The sequence below is a fragment of the Diabrotica virgifera genome, chromosome 3 (assembly GCF_917563875.1).
Source record: "Diabrotica virgifera virgifera chromosome 3, PGI_DIABVI_V3a".
NCBI lineage: Eukaryota > Metazoa > Arthropoda > Insecta > Coleoptera > Chrysomelidae > Diabrotica > Diabrotica virgifera.
This window is the reverse complement of record NC_065445.1, coordinates 110,472,492-110,498,657: the sequence shown is the minus strand read 5'-3', so window position 1 is coordinate 110,498,657 and position 26,166 is coordinate 110,472,492. Positions and strand designations below refer to the sequence as shown.

At 31.5% G+C, this 26,166-nt stretch overlaps 1 protein-coding gene across 1 annotated transcript; it reads right to left on the bottom strand.

Annotated features, from left to right (window-relative positions):
* Positions 1-215: 215 nt before the first annotated feature.
* On the bottom strand, positions 216-25,900 carry LOC114332620 (protein wntless-like). Its single transcript, XM_028282441.2, has 2 exons — positions 25,552-25,900; positions 216-4,502 (listed from the first exon to the last, which is right to left on the bottom strand). The coding sequence occupies exons 1-2, from the start codon at positions 25,819-25,821 to the stop codon at positions 3,231-3,233; spliced, it is 1,542 nt and encodes a 513-aa protein (XP_028138242.1). The 5' UTR covers positions 25,822-25,900; the 3' UTR covers positions 216-3,230.
* Between the last annotated feature and the right edge of the window lie 266 nt (positions 25,901-26,166).

The window sequence follows — 26,166 nt, the reverse complement described above, 5'->3', positions numbered from 1 at the left end:
ATCTGTTGGAAGCGAATTTCTCTTCTACTTTTGACTGACTATAGTGATCGTATGCACTTTCCAGCACTATCAAGGTAGGTCGCTTTAATTTTTTTAACAAATTTTCTTCAAACCATTCTTCAAAAATATTTGCATCCGGTGCAGATTGCAGATGACAATAATCCGAACCATTGCCGCAAGTTTTTGAGCCTGGAGTAGATAAAAAAGTGTGAGAGTTTTATAAAGCATATTTATTGTGTCGAAATATACTTATAACAAGTAATATACCAATATCAAAATAAATACATTATATGTCCTTTTCATGATCATTTTTCAGTGCGTAACATAGAAAAAAGTGTTGTGTGGTTTGGTAGAATGCGATCTTACTCTTTAAAAAATATGTCACGTATTTCAGCGCCATCTCAGCACCTGGTTAAATGGAAGGGTACTACAAATCTGGCCTCCACATAAGTGGTCTGTAGCCTGTAGCTTCGACATGATAGGTGTGAAATTTTAAACGTTCTTGTTGTTGATTGGATAGGAAGAGTGGCGTTATCTAGCCTCCATGCTAGGTACATCATAGGCTCCATACGGTACTTCCAATATTTAATATTTTATTCAAGTGGACAATAAAGGTACAACACAAACAACTTTTGTTTCTTAATTATTTATTTATACAATAATGTGACATTTTACATAGAAATATGAGTATTTAATTTGGATTAAATATATGTTTACTCGTTGAATTTTTCCACTGTCTGCACACAACACCTGATGGGAGCCATTAGACCTAACAACAAAACGCGAAATAAAATGTGGATTTTAAAACTGTTGGAAAAACAGTACCTACAATCAGAAAAACTTACCTTTAAAGAGGTACTCGATTACAAAATATCAAAAAACACAACTGAATATCAGCTTTTTATGGTGACACAAACACATCACATAACCGACAATATAAAATAACTGAACGACAACGAACGAACACGAACACTGAACACAGATTCACACATTCACAGATAGCGCAGGATTTGTCAAAAGTCATGTTCCACCAATCAGAATGCCGACATCAGCGCCTCTGACAAAATGGAAGGAAAATAAATACGATTACATGTTTTTTATTAGAGTGCGCGGGGCATGGTGCGTAACAAATGATAGGAAAAAGGGTAAGTCCGTGATAATACACATTTATGACATTTATTCTTAACATGACATTTTAGTTAAATCTGACAGTTGTCACATTTTATTTTCAATTTGGAATAAAAACAAATCAAATGTGTTTCTTGCATTTATAAAATGGTATTTTCTTTGATTTGTATAGTCTTATAAATTATACAGATTATATTTCTAATATTATTATCTAATTAAAAAAAAAATATTTTTTTATTATGGCGCCATCTATCGACAACTAGAATAACTAGAATAAATGTTATAAAAATGTCACCGACGAAATGTAATCAACGACGTGCCTTTTTTTCTGTCACATACAATTTAATGCGTTAGAAAGAAATCGAAAAACTGTGACGCACTGAAAGATGATCATGAGAAAAAGAATAGGGCTTTTCATCGATTGTCCTTTGTTTCGAGCTTCTGTCATATGTTGTATAGTCTGTGTATAATATTAATATGCACGGATTATACGACATTTGACAGAAGCTCGAAACAAATGACTGTGAATGAAAAGCCCTATATAAGCAAACAAATAACTACAATCAATCAAAATTGACAGAAAAAATAGTTAAGGGAAACGGAGCAAAATGCAAAATTTTGACACATGTCAAAATTTTTAATGTGTTTTAAATGTCATCTTTTTGAATCCTGAGAAAACTAATTAAATTTTCCTAAACTCCTAAACTTTTTAATTGCAAATATTTCATTCAAAGGAAACTTTATTTATTCTAAGTGACTTTCGACCCTCGGTAATAAAGTAGTCTTTCATTCTGCCTTTAAATTTTTCAAAAATACTTATTAGTTTTCTCCATAGAGTTATATATTAGCATAGAGAGAGTGTCATTCAGAGCGAAGTGACGACACCATCTTTTTTATTTGGATTAGTGCTGTTTCACTCTTACGCACAGTAAAGTTGCGACAGTTGTCCTCCCCTTCCGTACCTATACTCACACTTAATGCCATCTTAGTGTCTCGATACAATGTGTTAGAAAGATATGCCGCAAACCAGTCCTATGATCTTGTCGTCAGGAAGCGCGGAAGGTAGGCTCACTCTATGTTAATATATACCTCTATGGTTTTCTCAGGATTTGAAAAAAATGAATACATTTAAAGCACATTGAAAATTTTGACATGCGTCAAAATTTTGCGTTTTGCTCCGTTTCCCTTAATTAAGGGAATGGGGGGGATTATGGTTTGAAATCAACATATCAAGCACATTTTTGTGAATTTTTTTCGAAGCTATGGTAGAATTATGTTATTTTTAAATTAAACAAGCATATTAGGTACAATTCAAAGAATATTTAAAAAAAAATTCAATACAAATTATTAAAAAATAAGCCATTGGTGACAAATTTTGACAGGCAGCTCAAGAAAAAATGGATTTTGCGGTGGACATCAGAACTCGTCACTGCATCATACGAAACAAAAAATTCAAAAAGATTTAATTAGTATATGAGTTTCATGAGGTAACAACGTCGAGTTTTTCAACGTCGAGTAACAGAAATCAAAAATACGAAATTTTTGATAAAATTTTTTTAAAAATCAACAGATTTATTATTGTTGAACAAAAAATAAGCACAAAACGAAAAATATCTCGAAGTTGTTACCTCATGAAATGTCTAAAGAAAATCTGTGCAAAATTTCAGGTAGATCGGTCAAGTAGTTTTTTAGTTACAATGTCCACCGCATTTGAAAAAGCAGTTTTGAGAAAAATGCTTTTAAAGTTTTGACATTTTCATCTTCATCTTATTATTTGTCTGCCAAATCGTAAAGTAATGTACACTGGAATATGTTTTTGAATCGCGGAGTAATCTACAAAAGTTGTTTAACGTTTCTCACTACGCTCAAGCGTGCTGGCTCGAAGTCGCGCCAAATCGAGTCGAAGGTAGGGATATTCAACACGCTGTATCTCTGGTAATTTTGCTCCGATCAATCTGAAATTTTTAGAGAGTATTCTTGAAAGTATGCACTTTTATTTAAAATAATAAAAAAATTAAATATTTCAAACCATACTCCTCCCCCTTAAAATAAAAATTTAATTAGAAGAAGATTCATATGCCTACATTAAATTGCTTTACTTTCTACATTTGATCTGTTAGCCATTGTTCGTGTGTCGGAGCATATAGTATTAACATGGTACATATATAGATATTCCACATTCCGTACACCCCAGTATATACTACTGAAGAGGGTTTTAAGTAAATAGTAGTATCCCATTTGTGTGGACCTTCATCAATTTTAGAGAGTACAAAGAAAACTATTGTTACAGATGCACAAATCAGGGTTACCAACATTAAGAAATTAAAGCGATAGATAATACCTTCATAATGACGACGTCTAGCTTGGGACATATTTGGTAAAACAAATATTTTTACACTTATATTTTTGAAAACACGCCAGATCATATAACATAGAAAAACAAAGTATGTGGAAGCAGCTATAGCAACCAGAATAACAAAAGCAATAGCCAAGTTAGTACTAAGAGGTGTGACCCAAATAGAATAAAATGGATTGACTAGCTGGAGACCTTTTTCATATAAATCAAATATAAATAAACTCATACATCCTACAATTATGGTAGTTAAGTGTTTCCAGTAGCATCTTATAGAGTTTCTGTCCCCTTGGTTTTGAACAAGCATATATTCACCTGCAAATATCAGCCAAAATAAGAATAACATGACATAGAACGCATCCTGACGAATATCATTCAAAAGTAACATATAAGGTATTTCAAAAATAAGGCTGAGATATTCTATAGGAATATTGAGGAATGCTAAAGTACCTCCTAAAGATATCAGCACGTATTCTAACAAAACTGGAGTACGGTTTAGCTTAATAACCCTGTGCCAAAACCAGATCATGACAGCTAAAAGTATTGGAAATAACACTGACTTCAGACTAAGCCAAATTTTTGTAAAACCGCCATTCACATAAGTAGTGTGTACATACAAATCTTCTACTTTACCGAGACCTATATTCTTTTTAGTTGTGTCATTGTATGGCAACCTAAGATTTAACAAATAATAATCGTGATATAGAGCACCCAATTCAAATAATGGTACCATAGTACAATAATTATAAGGATAACCACGGTTTTGCGGATCATATTGGTTGTTGAGTGTACACTTCATATAACGCTTTTCTTCAGCATGGAAATAAAATTTCCATGGAGTTTTCCCTCCATTGGGGGTTTTATCACTATAAGCGATACGAGAGTCCACAGTGAGTTCAATGAAAGGTTTAATTAATTTTTGTTTCTTTTGGTCAACCATCTCAACCTGAAGAATTCCTAATAACTTTTGTTGCCAACGGGAATAATCCAAATCGAAGAGTGGCATTTCTATAACATAAACCTGAAAAAAATTTAAACTATGTAGAACAAGCTATCCAAGAAAAAATTCCTTCGGTTGGAATAGGGGAGACAATAGAGATTTTGACTTCGGAAAAAATCAAACAAGATAGAACTTTTTGTAATTTGTTTAAGAAATGTTTAATAAACAACATATCGAAAAGTTCTACTCCAGCAGTGGGTGCTTCATTTTTATTAAACAAATGAACTGCGAAATTAGTTGTTTTTGAAGATATTCTACTTTAGCCGCGATTCGATTGAGGGTAAAATTGTACATAAATCTGCGCGCCTGCGCACACAGACAGTATGTAGTTCCTTGCTAATCTTTCAAGATAGGTATGTATGTATCTGTATCCGTGCAGATAAGTCATTAAAAGAATATATTAGTGTTTTTAGTAAATGTATTATTTATTATAATTCTTGTGTTTTTGGATTTGTGTTTCTCTGTAGTAAAACAATAAAATATTATGTAGGCATAACATTTTTACACTATTTTTGTCGCCGTGTTGTGTAATTATATCCGAAACTTACATGTCAATTGCAATGACCTCGCTAGAGTAGTTGGTAGGGCGTCAGCTCTGAGATTGAAACGACGCGGGTTCGAATCCTGGGCGATTCATATATTTTTTTATTTTTGGTTGTTTTAATAAACTTTTTTTGAAAGTGGTAGATAAGAAAGTTAGTTTAATTTTTAAATAAAATACAAATAACCTGTTAAGTATATTTACTTCGTTGAAATTACCTATATAATAGAAGAATACCTTCTTAGGTGCGTACAAAGTACACACACATTCTTTTTTTTTTTTAAATAACTACGAAAATATAAATCTTAGAAAAACACTGACTTGACCATTGAAAAAATCAAGAAAAAGTTACACAAAAAACCTTATGTAAAGATTTTTCTAAAATTAAATCTATACGCTGTGAGCTCGTACGTAGAGGGGATATTTACAAATTCGCGAGCGCCAATAGTGGCAAGTCTGTAAACGTTTACCGGAAATTTGACATAAATGTCAAAGTGATTAATTTAAAATTAAAATTAAAAACATTAATTATAAAAAATATTAGTTGGTCAAAGCTGTAGTATATATTTTTACCTTAAATATACTTACGTTTTAAATGCTGAATTTAAGTTTTTTTAATGTTCCGTAATATGTAATTATAAATTAATCTGCGCCATCTACACGATAATTGTGAAAGTATCCGAAGTAAGAAATTCATATTTTATCAATAGAACGTCAAAATGATTAGCAATATCTTAAAAAAATCGATTACATTTTAATTACTTTTTTGCGTTGTAAATATTAAGCGATAACAATTAAATAATACATTTAAAAATTACCGGTGAAAGTTGAATAAGTAATCCGCCAGGAGCGACACCAGCGAAGCTCAGAGCGTATAGCTTCTATAATTTTTTATTTATAACGCAAAAGTCACCCTTTTGTCACAAACATGGCGGACTATACTAGCGTTCGCTGAAGCGCACTGTGGAGTTATCTTAATATTATTCTTTAACTAATGTATCAAATGAAATTTTACAAATTGGACATGAAAGAAGAATAATGAATCTATCTTAAAGTTATAATAAATAGAAATAAAATTTATGGGCATAAGTAAGGTGTGGGCGGAAAGTGAGACTTACGTGAATTTTGTTTAAAAATGATTTAAAAATGTGTATCTAATACAAGTTTACTTATATAACTCTCAAATTTACACAACTTACTTTCCAAACATCTTACTAAATGATGTTTCATCCAAAATAAATTAAAAAATTGAATTCAAATGATACGAGACGTCTCAAAAAATATAATTTTTGAAAACTTCGTAGTTTTACAGAATTACTACCATTTTAAGGGCGCGTGCATAGTGCACGCTGGTTTCCGAGTCAGACAGCCAGCACTGAGTCGGTGTGCGAACTATCATTTAGACAAGGTGAAAACGGCGGGTTCGTTGGAAAAAATATTCCCATTAGATTTTTTTGCATAATCACATTCGTGAGACACCCCAGAATAAGGTTCAAGAAGTCGCCCACGCGAAAAGTGGTCCATTTTTTTTAACAATTTTTCAACGAAAACATTTCGTTTATAAATTCGCAAAAGTCTGTATGTTATTGCGTTGCCGCTCCTGCAATACTCAGATCAGATTTATCGATGGATTCTTATGTAGTTTTTTCTTTTGAATCCAAATCTGAAAACGGCATTTCGATATTTCTAACCGTCGTCGAGATAATCGACCCCAAAGTGTAAAATGTGACGTCACAATCGGGTTATTTTCTTCCGACACACTACACGTCCAGCTGAAATCGTTGCTATTAAGTAGGCTAGTTTTTTAATCTCGATTTGTTAAGCAAAGCATAATAGGTTATTTACATTTAAGTTGGACACTTCGTGAATGTCAAACTAAATTTTAAATTAAGTATCAATAAAACATTAATGACATTTGATAGTGCATTTAATTATTATATAAAATAAATGAGATGTTCAAAAATACAATTTGAGTATATTTTAAAAGCAATAATTTATTAACAGCTTCAAAAAGGTTTATACGAGTATCCGGCCTCCCCTTTATGATAAATGGACTGTTCCATTTGCTATGAAATTAAAATATAGTCGGTTCGCTAAACTCGACACAACTGGTTAGTGATTTTAGTAGGTAATTTTTTTGTTTTTGCGAATTTTGCCAAAATTAACAAAATTACTAATTATTTAGTAATTATTAACTTATTAGTAATTATTTTTTTTGCCAAATTGGCAAAATTATTGACTAAAATCACGAACCAGTTGTATCTGAGTTTAGCGAACTGACAGTATATGAAAGAATATTGTTTGTTATGGGCCATCCCACGAACATACGCCTGTTTTGGATTACTTCGACAACGAATATTTTACTGTGCAACATAAGAAGTACGAAAGTAAATGGCGTTAATAATTATTCCAATAAACAACAATGTAATTTGCAATTTACTTTCGTTCTTCTTATTTTGCACAGTAAAATATTCGTTGTCGAAGTAATCCAAAACAGGCGTATGTTCGTGGAATAGGGTAACAATTATGGTCTGATAGGTGCAATTACATCTTTCTAATAGAAAAAAAATATTTGAAGATTTTTCTCAAATTATGGATACCAGCAACATTTTCATTTATAACTCTTTTATTTTTAATTTGACGAAGAAAAGTTATTCTTCATAAAAAGCTCTTCATGTTTTAAGATTTATGATGCAACCATCATATGTAAAATTTTATTAATTTTATACGAGGTATATAAAAAATATGAATTTCGATCATTATATATATTTCGATTATTATAGTTCATAACATTTAAATTAGAATGATATAATTGCACATTAAAACATAATTATTAATTCTAAACTACTTTTCATAATAGCAATTTTCCATATTATGAATTAAAATACGTAAATAAATAAAGTTTTCGTTATGATAATGCTCGCATTTTCAGCTTGTTTTTTTAATCAAATTGCAAAAATCAATATTTTCGGCCCGGAGAATTTTTTTTTTAGATTGTTCGGACCATTCCGGACAGAAAAGATCTCTTATAATTTTTCTCTAAAGTTGATCGTGTTCGAGTTATAAGAAAAAAGAAAAAGAGTTGAAAAACGCGAAAATGGCCATTTTTAAGACTTAATAACTCGGTTAAAAATGATTACTATGAAAGTCAGAAAGTGACTAAATCAAATTTAAAGCCCCCCCTTCATGATCCTGAAGAAGTTTGTGTCATTAATTTATTACTAAGCTGTTATTTTCAATTATTAATAATGAGTGGTAAGATCGTATTGACGCGGCTGTAAATGTGAGTGTGAGTGAGATGCGCCATTGGACTGCCTGAATGGCATCTCTTTCGCACTCATCAGGGACGGCAGCCTAATACGTGCATGGCGCTCATTATTTTTACTTAAAAATAACAGCTTAGTAATCAAAAAATGACAAAAATTTCTTCAGGATCTTGTAGGGGGGGCTTTAAACTTTGATTTAGTTACTTTCTGACTTTCATAGTAATAACTTTTAACCGAGTTATTAAGCCTTGAAAACCGCCATTTTTCGTTTTTTTCAATTTTAAAATGGTTTTACCTCGAAAACGATTAACTTTAGAGAAAAATTATAAGAGACCTTTTTTATCCAGAGTGGTCCACAGAACCTAAAAAAATTTGTTCTTGCAAAAACATTGATTTTTGCAATTTGATTAAAAAAAATTGTTAAATAAAATTTGGACCACTTTTCGCGTGGGCGACTTCTTGAATCTTATTCTGGAATGTCTCACGAATGTGATTATGCAAAAAAATCTCATGGGAATATTTTATCCAAAGAACCCGCCATTTTCGCCTTGTCTAATTCGTATCTAGTTGTCAGCGCGCTGGTGCACTTTGGATAGGCCAATTTAAATACGAAGGATTTAGCTGCACCGACTCAGCGTAGGGTTTCTGACTCGGAAACCAGCGTGCACTATGGACGCGCCCTAAGTGGGTATTACCGTTGATTGAGGTATTGAGGGGTATTATTAATTAATATTAATATTTCAATCAACGGTATTACTCAAGTTTGAACAGATTTATTACAATTTTATAGGTGTTTTTTAAAGCGATGTAATCTTTGAAATGTACATTATTTTACTTTAGAAATAAAATAAACAACTTCTTTTTGAGAAAATTGAGAAAGATCAAAAAATGTAAAACAAAAACCGAAAAATATCAGTTAAAAAAATGTTTCAAAACTTTTCAAAATGTTACAAAGTCATCAAAACTTTTTTCTGTACAACTTACCTAAAATACATTTAATAACAAGCTTAAAAAATAATAAATGTTAAAAAACTTTTCTTTGAGCTCTTATACAGTATGTTTGCGTTAACTTGGAACCTATTGATTACTTTTTATTCAGTTTTACGAAAAAAAGTTATTATTTATAAAATGCACTCGATCATATAGACTCTCAAGATTCAAGATCAAGATATCAGATATCAAATTTTATTAATTTTATACGAGGTAGGTATGTCATAAAATATAAATTTCGCTCATGAGTAAAGTACCTTTATATTTCACAATATCGAAAATTGTTATTTAGTGCAGTCACTGAAGGTGGATATGAGCTATTACCTCCGATTTCGTTGAACCTCCATCGATTTGCTGGAAAATTGGTGAGTGGTTAGAGAATATCTCAAGGAACAAAGGTGACATAATGCCAACTTGCGCTTTTACCTTGGGGGTGGGTGCCACCCCTTCTCGAGGGTGAAAATTATTTTATTAAAAATAATCCCATAATTCGATACAGGGACAAATTCTAGGCAAAATTTGTTATATAAAGTTATTAAAATAAATCAAAACTTTTTGAGGTATTAAAGATCAAAAATTTTAATTTTTCGTGAGAAAAATGCATGTTTTCAACCGATTTTTCATAAATATCTCAAAAACTATAAGTTTTTAGAAAAAAGTTATTATTACCAAAATTGAAGCTAATAAAAAAGAAATAAACCTTTTACTAAAAAAACCTTTTAATGTTAACTGAAAGTGAGTTATAGGTAATTGAATGTATATTTTTTTCGGCGAGTACCCAAGTCTAAGTATTCAAGCTTAAATAACGGGAAAATGATGCATTTTATGACATAAACTTATTAAACATTTGGCAAAGTACTTAGAAATATCTATCAAATGAGTCCTCGAACAAGTTGACAGCATTAAAATTTATGCTCCAAAAATGTTTCAAAATTTATCTTTTAAATTTTTTTCCAAAAAAAATATTAGTGTTCTTTTTTTTTAAATAACTCCGTTAATTTTTAGGACATCAGATTCACCTAAAAACCATTTGAAAATTAACTCTAAGCCAAGCCGCACACCAAAGAAATATGAAACGAAAAACATGAAACATGAAACGAAAAACATGTTTCATGAAACTAAAACACTGCTAAATAAATCTCAAAGTCCGCCTACCTATGAAACTAGTGTGATTCATGCTCATGACACATTTTTATTTTCGGAGAGTTTCATAAATGGCCGGACGTATATTTGTTTAGTAGTGGTTTATTTCCATGAAACGTAATTTACGTTTCATGTTTCTTTGATGTGCGGCCGGGCTTAGGGCAATTAAACGACGTTGAATTTAATCTTATAAGCCCCTTACTTTTTTAAAAATAAAAGGTTAAATGGCCCCAGTTACATGGTTCTCGCGGCAAAATTTAAGATTTAAACGTTTCTATCTCGGTTGTTTTTTACCCTACAGAAATAATAAAAAAGGTAAAATATTTGACACAGAAAAAACTAAAATTTGGTTATATATTATTTTTTACGTATATTAAGTATTTTTGGAGTTATTATCAAAAGAAAATGAAAATTACGATCATTTTAAAAATTCTGACTTTTTTAAATTATACCTTTTTTTCAAAAATTTTCATTCTAAACCGGTCAAAATTGTTGAAATCATTACTTATGCTAATATAAAGAAATTATTTTAAGGATTACTATGAATTTGAATTTTTGTGGAAATAGCGTATGTTTAATTTTTACTTTTTCCTAAAAAATTCGAAAAGTTTCTCTTATTTTCATCATAACTTGATTAATTTTAATGTTATTGACTTCTTCTGAAGCTCAGTTGATAGATAATCTGAAGTGCTTTGACAAGTGCTTAACATGTATATTTTATACAATACATCGTTTTCCCGTTATTTAAGCTTGGGTACTTAGATTTGAGTACTCGTCGAAAAAAAATTTACATTCAATTACCCATAACTCACTTTGACTTAACATTAGTTTAGTTCTTTAAGTGAGAAATGTATTAAATTTTGTATTAGCTTTAATTTTGCTAATTATAACTTTTTTGCAAAAGCTTATAGTTTTTGAGTTATACGTGAAAAAGAGCTTTAAAGCATGCATTTTTTTTTACAAAAAAATAAAATCTTTGATCCTCAATAACTCAAAAAGCATTTATTTATGTTAATAACTTTATATAACAAATTTTGCTTAGAATTTGTCCTTATATCGATTTATGGTATTATTTTTGTTAAAATAATTTTCACCCCCGAGAAGGGTTGGCTTCCACCCCCAAGGTAAAAGCTCAAGTTTGCATCATGTCACCTTTGTTGGTTGAGGTATCCTCTAACTATTCACCAATTTTCCTGAAAATCTATGGAGGTTCAACGAAATCAGAGGTAAAAACCTTCAGTGACTCCACTATTAAGAATAGTTGTTTTGAATTAAAAACTATGTTTCAATATTCAATTACATCCTTCTAATTGAAATATTGTGAACTATAAAGGTACTTAACCGTTAAGCGAAATTCATATATTATTACACATACCTCGTATAAAATTGAAAAAGTTTGATATCTGATAGTTGTATATTAGATTTTAAACAAGGTAGAGCATTTTATGAAGAATAACTTTTTTTCTTAAATTTGATAATAAAATAGTTATCATAATTGTAATAAAATGATGTTGGGTATCCGTAATTTGAGAATTTGCATTTTTTTTAATTTGAAGGATGTAATTGTATATTTAAACATAGTTTTTAATTCCAAAACAACTTTTCATAATAACAATTTTTGATATAAAATAAAATAAATAAAATAAAATAAATTATCGATATAAACGTATACATTAACATTACATTACTTAGTTTCCCACCTTTAGATGTATCAGAGGAGTACGACAACTGTCACTGTGACAGGAGAATTTTATAAAATACTCCTGTCACAAACGTTTAGGTAGGAAACTATGTAATGCAATGTTAATTTCTACGTTTATATTGATAATTTCCACCTTTACTAGTTTCTTTTCTTTTTAATTCACAATGCATTATGATTTCCATCTTTTGCGATATTTTGCTGGTTATTAAAGCGCTCATCACTGTATTATACATAGTATAATACAGTGATGAGCTTGCTAATAACCGGCAGAATAGCACAAAAGATGGAAAACGTATGAGACGTTGTGAGATAAAAAGGAATGAAACTAGTCGAGCTGGGAAATTTAGCGATATTAACCTATTAATTTACATTCTATTGATTGTTTCCCACCTTTAGACGTATAAGAGGAGTATGTCAACTGCAGTTGTCACTGTCAGAGTGGCAGTTGCCAAACTCGTCCGATACGTGTAAAGGTGGGAAACAATAAATATAATGTAAATTTAAAGGTTAATATCGCTAAATTTCCCAGCTCGTCTAGTTTCATTTCTCTTATACAGGATACAGGATAGTATCACGAGGTTTTTCCTGGTTTTCCCTCGTGATTTACTATGGAATCTCTAACGCGAGAATTTCATTGCCACCGTTGCATTTGGTTGTCTTTTTAAAGACAGATCACATGCTATGATTTTTTATGGCGGATATTCTTGAGTTGGGATTGATTTCATGTAATCGAATGAACTATCTTTTAGTAAAGTCGTCCCAGGAACGCAACTCATCAATATTGGCAATATCATTTTAAAGTCGTCTACTTTAAAATGTATAATACGTGTCTGAATTGCCGATATAAATGAGTCAGATTAAATAAATTATTAGAAGAATTTTTTGCTAAGCAACAACATTTTTGTTTATTTAGTATTATTTTGTATTTTGACAACGACACCCGACTTGGGCGTCGAAACGTTAATAAAATCATTTTTAGGTAAAATTGTGGCTTATTTCCCATTTGAATATACTCTCTCTAACTTATGTACGTATCCATTTGATTTCAGATTTATTTATATCAATTTCTGCTCTTATTATTGTAAATATGGAGTTGGCGCAATGATAAGATTTGACCGTTAATTTAAAACGAATCTATTCGTATAAATTTTATTGAATTTGAGTGACATTATATTTTCCATAAGATGTGTGCGATGTCCTTTATAGGTTTTTATCGCTAAATATCCCACCTCCACTAGTTTCATTTCTTTATCTCACAACTTAATTTATGTTTTCCATCCTTTGCATTATTTTGCAGGTTATTAGCGCGCTCATCACTGTATAAACTAACAAAAAAAGTTTTATAAAAATATAAGCTTGTTTAAATTTTTCCGAAACAATGCATGTTTTCGTTCTCTATTGACTCCCCTAGAAGGAAAATTGTTTTATTTAAAACACATATTTAAAGAAAATAAAATTATTAACGAGTTTAAGACCTTTATTTGGTTATTTTGGTATTTTATGGTTATTTTTATAACATATGCAGGAGAGTTATTTGTCAGGCATATATTAAAAGTTATGAACAAGGTCAATCACATGTGGCGAAGGAATAGCAAACCTATAGTTGTTAACCAAATGAGAATGTATGTGAACCAAATGAGAATTGAACGTGTCTCACAATACAACTATTTGGGAACTATAATCAATGAGTCGTGGGACAATACTTAAGAGATTAAATGTCGCATCGGAAAGGCAAAGAAGTGCATTCTTGACTATGAGCTCTGTGTTCAAGAGCCATGACATCACTCTAAAAACAAAAATAAGGCTGATGTTACGTGTACTCAGTGCTTCTATACGGAGTAGAAACGTGGACATTGAAGGCGGAAACTCTATCGAAACTTCAGGCTTTTGAGCTATGGTTGTACAGAAGGATCCTGAAGATACCCTGGAAAGACAAAGTCACCAATGAAGAAGTACTACGGAGGATGAACACAACCGCAGATTTAGTCAACATCGTGAAGGGCCGTAAGCTGCAGTACTTGGGGCATATAATGAGAAATCAAGGCAGATACAGGCTGCTCCAGTGCATTTTACAAGGTAAAATTGAAGGAAAAAGGGCTCCAGGAAAAAGAAGAATGTCCTGGCTTGCTAACCGGAGAGCATGGTATAGAAAGACCTCAACACAACTATTCCGTATAGCAACTAACAGAGTCATCATAGCCAGAATGATCGCCAACGTTCGGAGCTGACAGGAACCCTAAGAAGAAGAAGATAGTTGTTAAACTGACCTTAGGCTACGGCTCCACGAGCGAGAAATTGACGCTAGCAGTAGCCGTAAAACGAATTAAGGTTCCGCGGAACGGAATAGGAATAGTCAAACTGTACCGACTACAGGACTTACAGTTGAGTCCGCGAGTCTTTACCCGTGCGTCATTAATACCTGGCGAGATAAAACACATACTTTTTATCTAGCACCATTCTCTTTCACGCATGAAACTCATGACAAACCAGCTGCCGTTTGTTATTAAGTAAAAACACATGTTACTTTTATGAACCATCTAGACTCAGTGCATTGAAAAGAGATAGGTACAAAAAAAGACGATTTGGTATGTTTTCATATTTTAAGCACAATTTGTTTGACGTTTCTGCTTTGTTTACTTTTGTGGCTGTCAGTCAGTTGAATTTTTTGCGGTTTTTGTCGAATTTTTGCGTTTTGAAGTTTCTATATATTACACAAACAGTTGTTTTCACAACTAATTTTATATTAGGCTTTGAAATTTTAAGGTAAATAATTATATTTTGGCAATTAATATTTAAAACATACAAAGCTAACATCATTCACACAGTAAAGAAATGATTGTGTTTAGATTTCCGTCAAAGTGAATAAAATAACAAAAATAAAATATGTTATTGAATTTTTTTTATAAATTATTGTTTATTTATTTATTAATCAATAATAATAAAAGAATTTATTAAGCTACTTCAAATGTAGCTGTAATTCTGCACAAAAATTTTGAAGCAAAACTTATATTTGACATTCTATATATTTGATAACGTCAAATTTTATAATAAAACCCGTAATCGGAACAGTAGCCACTTTCTGTCAGTTGTTGTTGCGTGAAATATATTTCCGACTTATTTCGTATGCTTTAAATAGGGCTTTTCATCGATTGTCATTTGTTTCGAGCTTCTGTCATGTGTCACATAATATTAATATATCTACGTCATACGTCTTTGGTTTGTATCATTGAATATGCCAATAACGTATGACGTAGATATATTAATATTATGTGACACATGACAGAAGCTCGAAACATATTACTGTGAATGAAAAGCCCTATGATGACGCACGGGTAAAGACTCGCGGACTCAACTGTATGCATAGTCGGTTCAGTTCGGCTATTCCTATTCCGTTCCGCGGAACCTTAAGTTCGTTTTACGGCTACTGCTAGCGTCAATTTCTCGCCCGTGGAGCCGTAGCCTTAGGGATATTTAGACTTATAATGCTTATAGGTACCCTTGTTTTTATTTGTTTATTATAAGTGTCCACTCGACTTTAAGCCACCGCACCTCGGTAGCGCGCAGCCGCACTCGCACTATATGGTATGTCTATATCGTAGAATACTATATAATTGGCTTATTTAATTAGCACATTGGCAATAATTAATTGAATAAATTTTGAACTTATGAGCCAAAGCCTTCTTCAGAACAATCGTCCATTCGCCCCTGTCTCTGGCAACTCTTCGCCATGCTCTAATTCCAATAGATCTTAGATCATTTTCTACGTTGTCTTGGTACCTGTCTCGGTCTTCCTTTTGCTCGTTGTCCTATCGGCCCTCTTCGGTCAAAAACTTTTCTGACTATGCCATCTTCCTCTCGCCTGATTACATGGCCTATCCATCCAAGGCGTGCAACCTTAATGAATTTTACTTAGGTAATTAATTAAATAGATAAATAAGTTATTAAAAAAACTATGTCAATAATAAATTAAATTATAAAATTTTATTAAATATCAAGTAGGTATTTGTTGGGAAGTTTTCGCATAAGTACGTATAATAAACATAGTTTCAAAAGTTATGCATCACCTAACATTATGCTCATTTTCGTAGTTGATTTTTTCATGAAAAGGTTAACGGATTCCGCTAATGTTTTTTTATTATTTTAGATTTTTCTTTAGTATTTACACAGTTGCTCAAAGGTTTACTCAAACTTGTTTTTTGAACTTATACCGGGTGAAAGAAAATATATGTTTTTCTTACGTCAAGTTTGAAACACCCTGTAGCGAGGACAAGGTAGGTATGGTATGTTTAACAGTAAATGGTTGAGTTCAATTAGTTACCACTATAAAAATCCTGGATTAACCGATAATAGTATAAAAGGCCCGGTTTCAGGTAAAATTTATTTCAGGCTTTATTATGGGAGTACCGTCTAATTAGTGTTAATCGCAAAAGACCAACTCTGTCTACCTCGGTGGCTTATCGCTCCGGGTGGGTCTTAACAATGGGCCAGGTCAGATAAATTTAATAATATTTACGACCGCACTAATTGAACTCAACCATTTACTGTTGAACAAAGCATATATGTGTGGACATACACCAAAATGGTATTGTAGTCTTATGTTTTGAGAACACTTTGTTTTTTGAATATCCCTGATATCTTTAGAAACAAAGAAAATAGACGTTTTATTCTTGAGCATCTGTTTTAACTGAAACAAAAGTTTGTGACACCCTGTAGGGAGAAAAAGGTACAACGGTAGGCACACATCGAAATTATGTTATAGTCTCATATTTTGTCAACATTTTGTTTTTTTTTAGTTTCTCTGATATCTTTAATAATAAAGAAACTACACGGTTTTAATATTTCATATGTGTTTTAGTTTTAACTGACAACATGCGATACGTGAGGAGACCATGTCTTATGAGACACTAAGATGAATTTATTTCCTTTATATATACTGCGAAAGGAACAAAGTGTTCGCAGAAAGTTTTCTATGCAATGTACCTAAATCTCGCTCTTTAAAGAGCCTCCCTTAAACAATCTCACCTCTCTTATGTTGCGCTGTGCATACCGCTCACTTGGTCGACAACTTAACTCTTAAGGTGTCGATCAGAATTGTTAACGTTTTGTGCCTATCTGTTTTAAAGGTTTATTAACAGTAATTTTTTATTGTTAATTTAGTTTTGTTTCAGTTAAAACACATCCTGTTAAAGAATAAAACCGTTTAATTTCTTTGTTTCTAAAGATATTAGGGACATTCAAAAAACCCAATGTTCATAAAACATAAGGCTATGATACGATTTCGATGTATACCCACACTTTTACCTCGTCCTTCCTACAGTGTGTCTCAAACTTAGCATCAGAAAAACATATCTTTTCTTCCACTCGGTATACCTAAGTTCAAAAGAGAAGTTTGATTAAACCTTTGCCCACCTGTATAAATACCAAAGACAAATCTAAAATATTAAAAAAAATATCGGAATCCGTTAATCTGTTCACGAAAAAGTTCAACTATGAAAATGAGCATAATTTTTAATAATGCATAACTTTTGAAACTATGTGTATTTATTTCTTTTGTTTATCATATTATGGCATTTCGACACATTTATAATATGTGTAAGTGTGACAGAGACCGCTGCGGCGCGGTGGTTCAAGAGACTGCATCAGCGAGTCGTCAAAACGGAAAACGCGTTCCAAGATTGCAGCATTAATTTTGAATATTTTGTTGAGATATTTGTATATCTCAACAAAATATATTAGTATGCGCAAATTACTCTATAATTAAATAAAATGTTACAAAAGCGAGCCTGTACCGCCATTAAGAAGGACACAAAATAAATATACTTTCTTCAAAAATAAACTTTTTTATCGCATGCCTAGATTTTGTGTCACATTGGAACTACTAAAATTTATTTTCTATAACAAATGATCGTGAAAATACACTCTGGGAGAAAATTAACCGCCCACCTTATATTAAAAATGGGCCATTTTCTATGCCTCGTATTTCCTAAACCTGTAGTCCGATTGAAGTGATTTTTTTAATATGTATTTTTAATATATATAATTTTTAATATATTCATTAACAATATCGCTGTAATAATATTGTTGCTAAAAAGGTTAATTTTCATTGTATACCGGGTGTACAATAAAACTGTGTTTTTTCTCAAAGTTCGCATCACTCTGGAATATTATTATATAGCATTTATAAAATACTGAAATTAAAACTCAACGATAGCCTCATCTTTTCTAAACATTCTGTTTTGTTATTCATTCGCTTATGTTGGATCATAAAAAAGGTAGGTACTTTAACAATTAGCCATGTTTTTCATCAATAAATGGTATTTTTAAATAAGTATGGTAAACTTTAAGGGGTAATTCTGCATGAAAAAATAATGACAGTTTGCTTTATAAACGTATGTCTGCAAATACTTCGTTTCCGAGATAGGGGATGTTGAAATTTTTCTGACAAACTGACAATTTATTTATTGCTTTATAACCGGTTGAGATATGCAAATGAAATTTGGTGGGGTTTAAGAGGTAGTTATTGTGCATTTTTTGACATACAATTAATAATTTAATATTCACCATTGGCGCATATAAGGGTCATATTACGCGTATGCGCGCCAATGGTGAATATTAAATTACTAATTGTATATCAAACAATGCGCAATAACTACCTCTTAAAACCCACCAAATTTCATTTGCATATCTTAACCCGTTTTAGAGCAATAAATAAATCGTCAGTTTGTAAGAAAAATTTCAACACCCCCTATCTCGGAAACGAAGCATTTGCGGACATACGTTTATACAGCAAACTGTCATTATTATTTCATGCAGAATTACCCCTTAAAGTTTACCATCATGATCATCATTTAACACGGATCTACCCACTGCTATTTTGTGCTGTTTACATCCAATTTTTGTCAATCTGTTTTATGTCATCAGACCATCTTGTTGGCGGAGGACCTCTACTCCGATAAGCTTCTTGTCTTGGTCTCCAGTGTATTCGCTGTGTCCATCTGTTATCCGACATTCTAGCTACGTGCCCCGGCCAGTTCCACTTAAGGGTCATATTTCTTTCTATGTCATCTGTCACTCCTGTTCTCCGTCTTATTTCCTTGTTCGTAATCCGATCCCTACGAGAAATGCCTAACATTGAGCGTTCCATGGCTCCTTGTGTAACACAAATTTTATACCCGTGTTGAGCTGCCCCCCCACTTGCAAAAATTAAAAAACAAATAGCCCTGATTTATGAGCTATTTATGAGCTTTCATATTCCGCAAACTAAAAATTTTGAGCTCGTTCCACTGAGCAGGAATTTAATATTTTAGTGGGAATATTATTTAGTGGCACTTAAAAATAGGAATATTGAATCGATTTTTGCGGCAAAATTACGAGCTATTTATGAGCTCTTGAAATTATATACTTTCGATTTTTGAGCTCATCCCCTTCACCCCCAAACAATTTTTACCTGTCTAGCAACAATATCATTACAGCGATATAGTTAAAGAATAACGCTATAACATATTAAAAAATCATTGAAATCGGACATGTTTAGGAAATTCGAGACATCAAAAATGGTCAGTTTTTAAGGTGGTGCGTTAATTTCTCGGAGAAGTGTATGTGCATCAGGATCGACTAGTTTGGTCTATAGCCCGATCAAAGAACAATCTGACCCCCAAAAAAATAAAGAATGATGAAAAATTTTTGAATAGGTAGTTGAAATTGTCTTTTATTATATAAGAAAAAGTTTACAATTCTACATCCCCTCCATTTTACAAAAATGGAGGGGAATACCCACTCTCGAAGGTGAAAAATATGCATTCAAAATAAGAGCGGAATTGGATAAAATGGCTAATTCTAAACAACTTTTGTTCTATAGAGTTTTTTCGCTAAGTCAATACTTTTTGAGTTATTTGCTACTGAATATGTTCATGTACAGGGTGTTTCATTAATAATTGTCCATATAATAACTGGAGAAACCTTAGCACAAAATACGAAGATTTAACCTAAAACACTTAAATAAAATGTGGTTCCTTACTGAGTTACAGGGTGTTTTATCTAAAAATTTAAAAAATATTTTTGTTCAGCATTTTAAAACTATTCGACGTATCCTTTTCATACTTGGCATGTAGTATAGGTACTGTACAAACTATTAAATTATGTTAAACAAACGTTTCTGGCTATTACCAGAGGCGTACGACGGGGGAAAGTGAATGGTTGACCCTTTCCACATTCTACGCCACTAGCGAAAATGCTATTTTAGTTCAATTTTTGGATTCTCCAATACTTTCTATACAAATAATGTACTCTTCATTCGTAACGATGAAGTCATTAGTTGTCGAGATCTTTGAAATTAAAAATGAAAGGACACAGTTATTTTGATTAATGTATTGTGCCGCTTCATTTTTAATTTCAAATATCTCGAAAACTAATAATTTTATCGTTACGAATGGAGAGTATATTATTTACATAAAAAGTATTGCAAAATAAAAAAAATTACACTAAAATAGCAATTTCGTCAGTGGCGTAGAATTTGGGAAGGGTCAACCAGCCACTATCCCCTGTCGTACGCCTCTGGTAGTAGCTAGAAACGTTAATTTATCTTAATCTAGTACGGCGCATAGTACCTATACTTTCTGCCAAGTATGATAAGGATATGCTAAATAGTTTTAAAGTACTGGGTACAAATTATTTTTAAATTTTAATCATATAAATTATTAATCAAAATAACTGTGCCGTTTCATAGTTAACTTCAAATATCTCGAAAACTAATGACTTAATCGTTACCAATAACGAGAATATTATTTACGTAGAAAGTATTGGAGAATCTAAAAATGGCACTAAAATAGTAATTCCTCCAGTGGTGTAGAATTTGAGAAGGGTCAACCATTCACCATCCTCTGTCGTACGCCTCTGGTAGTAGCTAGAAACGTTTGTTTATCATAATTTAGTAGGGTGTCTAGTAGTCGCACTTTCTGCCAAGTATGAAAAGGATTCGTCGAATAGTTTTAAAATGCTGAGCCAAAATTGTTTTTAAATTTTTTAGATAAAACACCCTGTAACTCGGTAAGGAACCACATTTTATTTAAGTGTTTTAGGTTAAATCTTCGTATTTTGTGCTAAGGTTTCTCCAGTTACTGTATGAACAATTATTAATGAAACACCCTGTATATTTAACAACAAAAAAAACATGTTTTTGGACGGTTTTTCGGACAGGGACGCGCCAAGTAACTTTGGCGCCGTCGTGCAAGATATTGATAAGCGCCTTTATTAAAATTACCAGGGTAGAAATATTATAATCAATCACTCCCTTACATTTCAATGTGGAAAACTATGAATTTTTTTCTCCATCTACCTAGGTTTTTTGGAAGGAAGCATAAGTACACAGTACACAAGTACACTTATAAAGAATAATATATTCTTCTTCTTCCTTCTTGTATGTAGGTTTTAAAGCCTGTTTCTTCTTCAATATTAGCCTAAATTGTTTAAGTTATCGCACCATCTTTTTCTTGGTCTGCCAATACTTCTTCGTCCATTTGATGACTTATCTCGTGCTGTGCGTACTATCCTATCCTCTGCCATTCTACTAATGTGTTCGTTCCACTCCTGTTTCCGTTTTGTCACCCATCCATTTATATCTTCTACATTGCATGTTCTTCTTATGTTTTCACTTCTCTCCCTCTCCAACAGATTTTCCCTGTTTCTTGTTGAAGTATTTTCATCTATGTTTTTTCTAGTAGTCTACGATCTGTTTTTAAACCAAGAGGAGTATTCAAATTTCCCGTGCCGTAATGCTTGTTTGTAATTGGTCCAACCTCAGGCAAGTTTACTCCACTGTTATCAAATTTTGACACTAATGACGTTTAGATTTTTAATCTGCTTTTATATAAAAAACATGATCAACCAAAAAAGAAGATGTATTTGGTGATTTTCCTAGTGACTTTCTTGGGTGTGAATCTGTCTTTTTAGTTTACTCCTCCTGGTTTAAAAATAAATTACAGGGTGTCCAGAAACTTTACCGACAAACGAAGACAGGAGATTCCTCAGATAATTTTAAGATATTTTAACCCAATTCATCTGTCCGAAAATGCTTCCTAAGGGAGCTAGAGCTCTTTGAAGATGGCGTCTTGTATTTAGTTTTTCTTAAATAACTCCAGAACGCTTCTATTGAAAAAAAAAAACAAAAATTGGTACACATATTTTTTATCTTCTAGAGATAAATCGATTCCATGTATTGCAAATTTCCAGTACCGGTCATAGGCGTCCGTTTGGGTACGGCAACAGTTATTTTATCGCTTAACTTTTTTATCTTTAATTTTTAAGCATTTTTAACTCTGGATTATTAAATTGTGAGGTATTCTACGACTAAAAGCTATTCTTTTTCTAACTCGATAGGATACACCGTTTTCTAGAAAAATCGCTTTGAAAATTTTTCTTGTTTTGAATTTGTAAAAAAAATTAAAAAAAAACTATTTAGAAATCTGAAAACTGGTACCTTTATTTATATTTCAGAGATGAATCGATTTCATTAATTGCGAATTTCTAGTACGGGTCATATGCGTCCGTTTTGGGTAGGTCAACAGTTATTTTATCGCATAACATTTTTGTGTGTTATTTTTAAGCATTTTTGACTCTAGATTATTAAATTATGAGGTATTCTAGTACTAAAAGTTACTCTTGCTTTAAGTTGGTAAAATACACCGTTTTTTTTTAAATTCTTTTTCATTTTTTTTTTCAAATTCAAAAAACGAAAAATTTTCAAATTGATTTTTCTAGAGAACCGTGTGTCCTACTGACTTAAAACAAGTGTACCTTTTAGTACTAGAATACCTCACAATTTAATAATCCAGTGTCAAAATAGCTTAAAAGTTATGTGATAAAAAAGACAAAAAAGTTATGTGATAAAATAACCGTTGCCATGCCCAAAACGGACGCCTATGATCAGTACTAGAAATTCGAAATGGATGGAATCTATTTATCTCTGGAAGACAAATATACGCACCGATTTTCGTTTTTCTAAATTGAAGCGTTCTTTAAGCTTAGGAAACATTTTTGGACTTAATGAATTGAGCTAAATTGTCTTAAAATTATCTGAAGAATCTCCTGTCTTCACTTGTCGGTAGAATTTCTAGACAACCTGTATAGTAGTTATTAAAAATATTATATAAAACACTATTATTCACAATATATAAAATATATTGCACAATAAAACAGAACAGAATAAAAACTATGTGAAAGTTATAAATCATTACTTAACATTATTAAAAAATTGAAGATCAAAAAATAAAACATATTTATATTGCGATTTTTTTTAAACAAATATGTACACTTATGATGAAAACCAACGTAAATTTCTTACAGAAATTGAACTTTTCTATAAAGCTTTATATTTGACAAATTCATTAATTTGATTTTCAATATTCAGGTCCTTTAAAAACTCAGATTCTTTGGAAATTTCTGTAGAAATCTGTAGAAAGCAAGATTTTCTAGCCGCTCCTAACCCATTCTAGATCTTAAGTAATTCTTAATTAGTTTTAGTTTAGAAAATGATCTCTCGGCTCAAGCTAAAGAAATCGGTATAGTTAATAACATACGTAACGCAATAGTAATGTTTGGTAATGAGTGGACTAAGTTATTTTTTGCAATGTTTTTTTTTACTTAAAAAAATATTTAGTTTCGAATTGGATATTTATTTAACTTTGCCGACTCAAAGGGCGCCTTTATCGCCTTGGCGCCGTCGTGCGCCGCACGACCTTCCCCATATTTCCTGTTTTCGGAGATCAACTCAAAAAGTAAGTATTTTATCGAAAAAATATTCTAATCAAAAATATAGCTTATAAAAAATGGCAAAAAATGGTGTATGCATGAGGTCTGTAGACTCAGTAGAAGTAGAGTTGTAGCTAATGAAAAGTAGGTTCTTCTTCGTCAAATTCCAAATCGAATATTTCAATGTGAAATAACCCAAAAACGGAGCACTTTTCGGGGAAAATTCATTTCAACTTTTTTAAAGTGTTTAAAAAATGGTTTATTTTGTGTTTTAAAAAACTTCTAACATTAAAAGTAAGTGAGTTACGCTCAAAACATTGTTAGTCCCTTTTATTTTTTTGGTAAAAAAAATCGCGAAAATCACCCCCTAATTAGCATCACAAATAAATTTTATCATTACCACTTGACAAGGTACTTTGCATATGTATTATTTATATGATCTGTAAGTTTCATCGGTTCAAAGTGCTTATTTTTGAAAAAGCTGTAGTTAAAATGGCTTGAACGAGTAACTTATCACAGGTTTAGGTAAATTTTGAACAGCCATAGCATAACTAATTTTTGTCTAACAAGAAAACAAAAATTCAAAAATATTCAGAAAAGCAAAACGAACATTTTATTACTCTTTGAGATTTTTAGCATTACTAATAATTTTTAAGTTATTTCCATAAAAAATTCCATTTTTTTCAAAATTAAAAAAAAATTAATTTTAAACCCAATTTTTTTCAAAAAATGAGCACTTTGAACCAATGAAACTTATAGATAATATAAACAATACACAAGTAAAGTAACTTGTGAAGCGGTAACGATTAATTTTTTTGGGAAGCTAATTAGGGGGTGATTTTCGCGATTTTTTTTAGCAAAAAATAAAAAAGACCAGCAATATTTTGAGCGTAACTCACTTTTAATGCTAGAAATTTTTTTAAAAAACAAAAATAAACCTTATTTTTAAACACTTTAAAAAGTTGTAAAGAATTTTCCCCGAAAAGAGCTCCGTTTTTAGGTTATTTTAAGTTAAAATATTCGATTTGAAATTTGACGAAGAAGAACCTACTTTTCATTAGCTACAACTCTGCTTCTACTGGTTCTACAGACCTAATGCATACACCATTTTTTCAGTTTTTTATAAGCTATATTTTTGTTAAGAATATTTTTCGCTAAAATACTTACTTTTTGAGTCATCTGCGAAAAACCGTCCAAAATCATGTTTTTTTTTGTTAAAAATGAACATATTCACTCGCAAATAACTCGAAAAGTATTAACTTAGTGAAAAAACTCTATAGAACAAAAGTTACTTAGAATTAGTCATTTTATACAATTTCGGACTTATTTTGAACGTATATTTTGTCACCCCCGAGAAAATATTTTTCACCCCATATTTCCAATTTTTTGTAAAATGGTACAGTTGTAAACTTTTTCTTATATAATAGACAATTTCAACTACCTATTCCCAAATTTTCATCCTTCCTTTATTTTTTTGGAGGTTTTGGTAAAATTTTATGTTCACTGATCAGGCTACTAGACTAAACTGGTTTATCCCATAGGGCTTAGGACGAACTAGTTTAGTCTAAGCGAAACTAGTTTGTCCTGAAATCGGGTTTGGCTGATAACATACTGCTTTTTAACACAATGTTTTTTTAAATCTTAACCATCAAGTTATTACTTATTATTAAATTAAAAACTCACCAAGCTGTTAGCATCTAAATCAACTGTTTCCTTGTCATCAGTTAATTCATTTGTCTTAGAGCATGTTCTTACAAACCATCGATCAAAATTACGTTCTGATTCGGAAGGATTTTGGTCCACACATACGGTAGACAGCGTGATTTGAGTATTGTTGGCAAGCATAGGGGCCATTAACCCCACCAAAAAGCATGCTATTTGGCAAGTTAGAACAACGCTAATTAATATAATTAATTTTTTGCCACTCAAATTTTCCAAAATTGTCCCCGGCATGTTGCTGATTATTTACTATTACAAATCTCTAGAACTTTTCTATGGTAGCCTTGATTTTCTTATTAATGAAATGTAAACAAAAGAAAATCTTAAAATAGCGACTGAATCCACGACTTTTGAAATTGTAAATTTTTTAATACTGTTTTAGCAAACACATCAGTTATACAGAGTCAGCATTTGTGAAGTTAGTAGTTTTTGATATACAAGGTGTTAAAATTAAAAAAAAAATAGTTGGACAGTTTCAAGAAACCAGTGGCGGATCTACAGGGAAGATTTCCCCTTAACAAGGTCCAAAATTAAAGAAAAAAATTGTTAAAACATAAAGATAATAATATATTTGCTGAC